Below are 3,177 nucleotides of genomic sequence, written 5' to 3' on the forward strand. Positions count from 1 at the left end.
CATGCACTCACACAAGCACACTAGTATTTACACACACAGAGCCTTCTAATCAGGTTGTGTGTTAAGTGACGGGTGGGAAATAGTGTGCTAATATGCTTTAAATCTTACTAAATGCGTAGCATTAGGAAAGTCAATACATAGCTTGCACCATAGCATCACTGAGGATTAAGTTTTTCTGTAGAGACAGTTTTTAGATTTTAAAGTGCTTGAGCTACACAAATGACTATTATTCTATACTGCCATCTAATTGGGCTGTAATGGTTGTGTTAACCTCTCTGGGATATGTGGGACGTAGCGTCCCAACTGGCCAACATCTAATTGGGCTGTAATGGTTGTGTTAACCTCTCTGGGATATGTGGGACGTAGAGTCCCAACTGGCCAACATCTAATTGGGCTGTAATGGTTGTGTTAACCTCTCTGGGATATGTGGGACGTAGCGTCCCAACTGGCCAACATCTAATTGGGCTGTAATGGTTTTGTTAACCTCTCTGGGATATGTGGGACGTAGCGTCCCAACTGGCCAACATCTAATTGGGCTGTAATGGTTGTTTTAACCTCTCTGGGATATGTGGGACGTAGCGTCCCAACTGGCCAACATCTAATTGGGCTGTAATGGTTGTTTTAAAACAACACAACTAAGTGAGATCCATCTCGTTAAGCTTGTCACACCCAATGTAAACCAAACATGTGCTCCAAAGGAATGGACTCGATATAGTTTGTCCCTAACCACTGATCTAGGGTCAGATACTTTCTGATCCCCCTCATGGTTAATGTTATTATCGGCAGTGAGGTAATCTGATTCCTGTTATGGTTAATGTTATTATCGGCAGTGAGGTAATCTGATTCCTGTTATGGTTAATGTTATGATCGGACTGTGAGGTAATCTGATCCCCTTTATGGTTTATATTATGATCGTAGAATCTGATCCTGGATATGTGGTTGTAATAGAGACCACTTATTCCTCAAGAAATTGAAGTGTAATGTAATTTGACCCACACAGATGAATTGTTGAAACAGTGGGTTAGGTTGTGGAGTACTCCCTCTGGTTGTTGTTCCAAGACAGTGAGCATCATCCCCAACCGTTAATCCTACACAGTCACACCTATTGGACAGCTGTATATAACGTCAGCTCTGACAGAACACTGGCATCAAGCTTTGGTGAATGAGACATTTTAGGATCCTCCACAGGTAAAGCCAAGGACTCATCCATCCAAAGTAACTACATACTCTGACGAAAGATGACGCACAGACCCACTCTTAGCCTGCTGCTGCTGCTGCTGCTGGGCCTATCGCAGGCCAGTGGAAATGCGGTCCATGATGAGCCGGACCATGTGTCCATCACTTCAGCGATCCTGGAGTCCAACAACGGAACCAATGAGCTGCTGCTGGAAGGAGACATTCTGGCTCCTAGAACCAGGAACGCCATGAAGTGCTTTAGAAGCCAGTACAGCTGTCTCTGGAAGAAGTCATCTGACGGCTTGGTGTATGTGCCTTACATCCTCAGCGTTGTATATTCCAGCTTGGAGGTAGAGACTATTGAGACGGCCATGAAGTACTTCCATGGCAAGACCTGCATCCGCTTCATTCCACGTAAGACACAGACTGCCTACCTGGACATTCAGAGCAGCGGCGGGTGTTTTGGTACCATGGGGACTGTTGGGGACAGGCAGACATTGTCTCTTGCACAGTTTGGCTGTGTTCAACATGGTATCATCCAGCATGAGCTGCTTCACTCCCTGGGCTTCCACCACGAGCACAACAGGAGTGACCGTGACCAGTATATCAGGATCAACTGGCAATACATCTATAACTACGCCGTCGAGAACTTCCAGAAGCAGGACACCAACAACCTGAATACTGCATACGACTACTCCTCTGTCATGCACTATGATAGAACCGCTTACACTAACAACTACGGAAAGGAAACCATCACTCCCATCCCAGACCCATCTGTGGCCATCGGACAGAGACAGGGCATGTCCAACATTGATGTCCTGAGGGTCAACAAGCTCTACCAATGCTAAGAGAAAGAGCGCCGTTGTTGAAAATGTGTGATGCTGGATATGCTGTCATGTGCTGACGTATTTTATTGTCAAAGGATTGTATGTTTGTGTTTATCCTTTTAATCACATTGGTAATAATAAAGCATGATTATGGTAAAAAAAAAAAGTGCGTGAGTTTGATATTTATTAATAGGATATTTATCCATCTGATTGGGTACTGCAATTATTAACTGCAGCTCTTGGGGGTTGGTATTATTAAGTAGAATTGTAACTGCGGAGTGGTCTAACATTCAGTCCTGTAAAACTAGCCATCTTAAAATGATCCTCATATTTTTCTGTCTTTAATGAAGTGGGGGGTGTGATGTTCACCTGGAGAGATGGGTTTATGAGGGAGGAGAGGCTCCAATACTTCCATGAACATGAACTGCATTAATATGACAGTATATGGGCAATACTTTTGAGATAATATTCTATAAGAGGAACAGGCAAGCAGAAGAAAATGTGATGTGCTGGTAGTCAGTTCCGGTGAGTTCCTGCCCAAGTCGAGCACTAAATATGGGAGACTTTACACGCATCATGATACTTACAGTCGTGTGGTTAACCAACGCCTACACCGCATGGCCACTGGCCATTAATGACGCTGATCACATTAGTTTAGAGGAAAATAATGTTTCTTGGTCATTTCAAGCAAATCTACTTTGAAACAAAAATATGCACCTCACACACATGGTTATTGGCTTAAAAAAAGACACCTGTACCATGTCGGATATAGAGATGAAATGTATTCAATTTTGAGTTTTCATCCCATATTAAACTTTATATACATCACAGAAGACTGAAATATAACAAAACCGTTTGAAATAGAAATACAGAATTTGGGGTGGGTTTTTACAGGCCTTTGCGAGGAAAATATATCGTTCATCTTCGAACATCTTCGACAAACTAACCAGATCAAATGATAAACTCTGCCCACAACTTGGGAGACACCTCCACACTGCTCCAACAGTTAACTTTCACTCATTGGAGGCTATTCAAGTTCTAAATGGAAATATATTTGCGAACATGGTGAGAGGGGGGTATTCGAGTTTGCGACTGTGCTTCTTCTGATTAATGAGGCAAGCAGTCGTGATTAACGTGCATCTGATTGCACTGTCAGTCTTCTAAATGGACAGAA

The 3,177-nt window shown here is 43.2% G+C and overlaps 1 protein-coding gene across 1 annotated transcript; it reads left to right on the forward strand.

Annotated features, from left to right (window-relative positions):
- Nucleotides 1-1,238: 1,238 nt before the first annotated feature.
- Nucleotides 1,239-2,024, forward strand: LOC115119784 (high choriolytic enzyme 1-like). Its single transcript, XM_029648656.2, has one exon. The coding sequence runs from the start codon at nucleotides 1,239-1,241 to the stop codon at nucleotides 2,022-2,024; it is 786 nt and encodes a 261-aa protein (XP_029504516.2).
- The last annotated feature ends 1,153 nt before the right edge of the window (nucleotides 2,025-3,177 follow it).

Source organism: Oncorhynchus nerka, linkage group LG11 (assembly GCF_034236695.1).
Source record: "Oncorhynchus nerka isolate Pitt River linkage group LG11, Oner_Uvic_2.0, whole genome shotgun sequence".
Taxonomy (NCBI): Eukaryota; Metazoa; Chordata; class Actinopteri; order Salmoniformes; family Salmonidae; genus Oncorhynchus; species Oncorhynchus nerka.

What these genes read in the sequence shown, in the direction of transcription:
- LOC115119784 (XM_029648656.2), top strand. Translation starts at nt 1,239, where the DNA reads ATGACGCACAGACCCACTCTTAGCCTGCTGCTGCTGCTGCTGCTGGGC.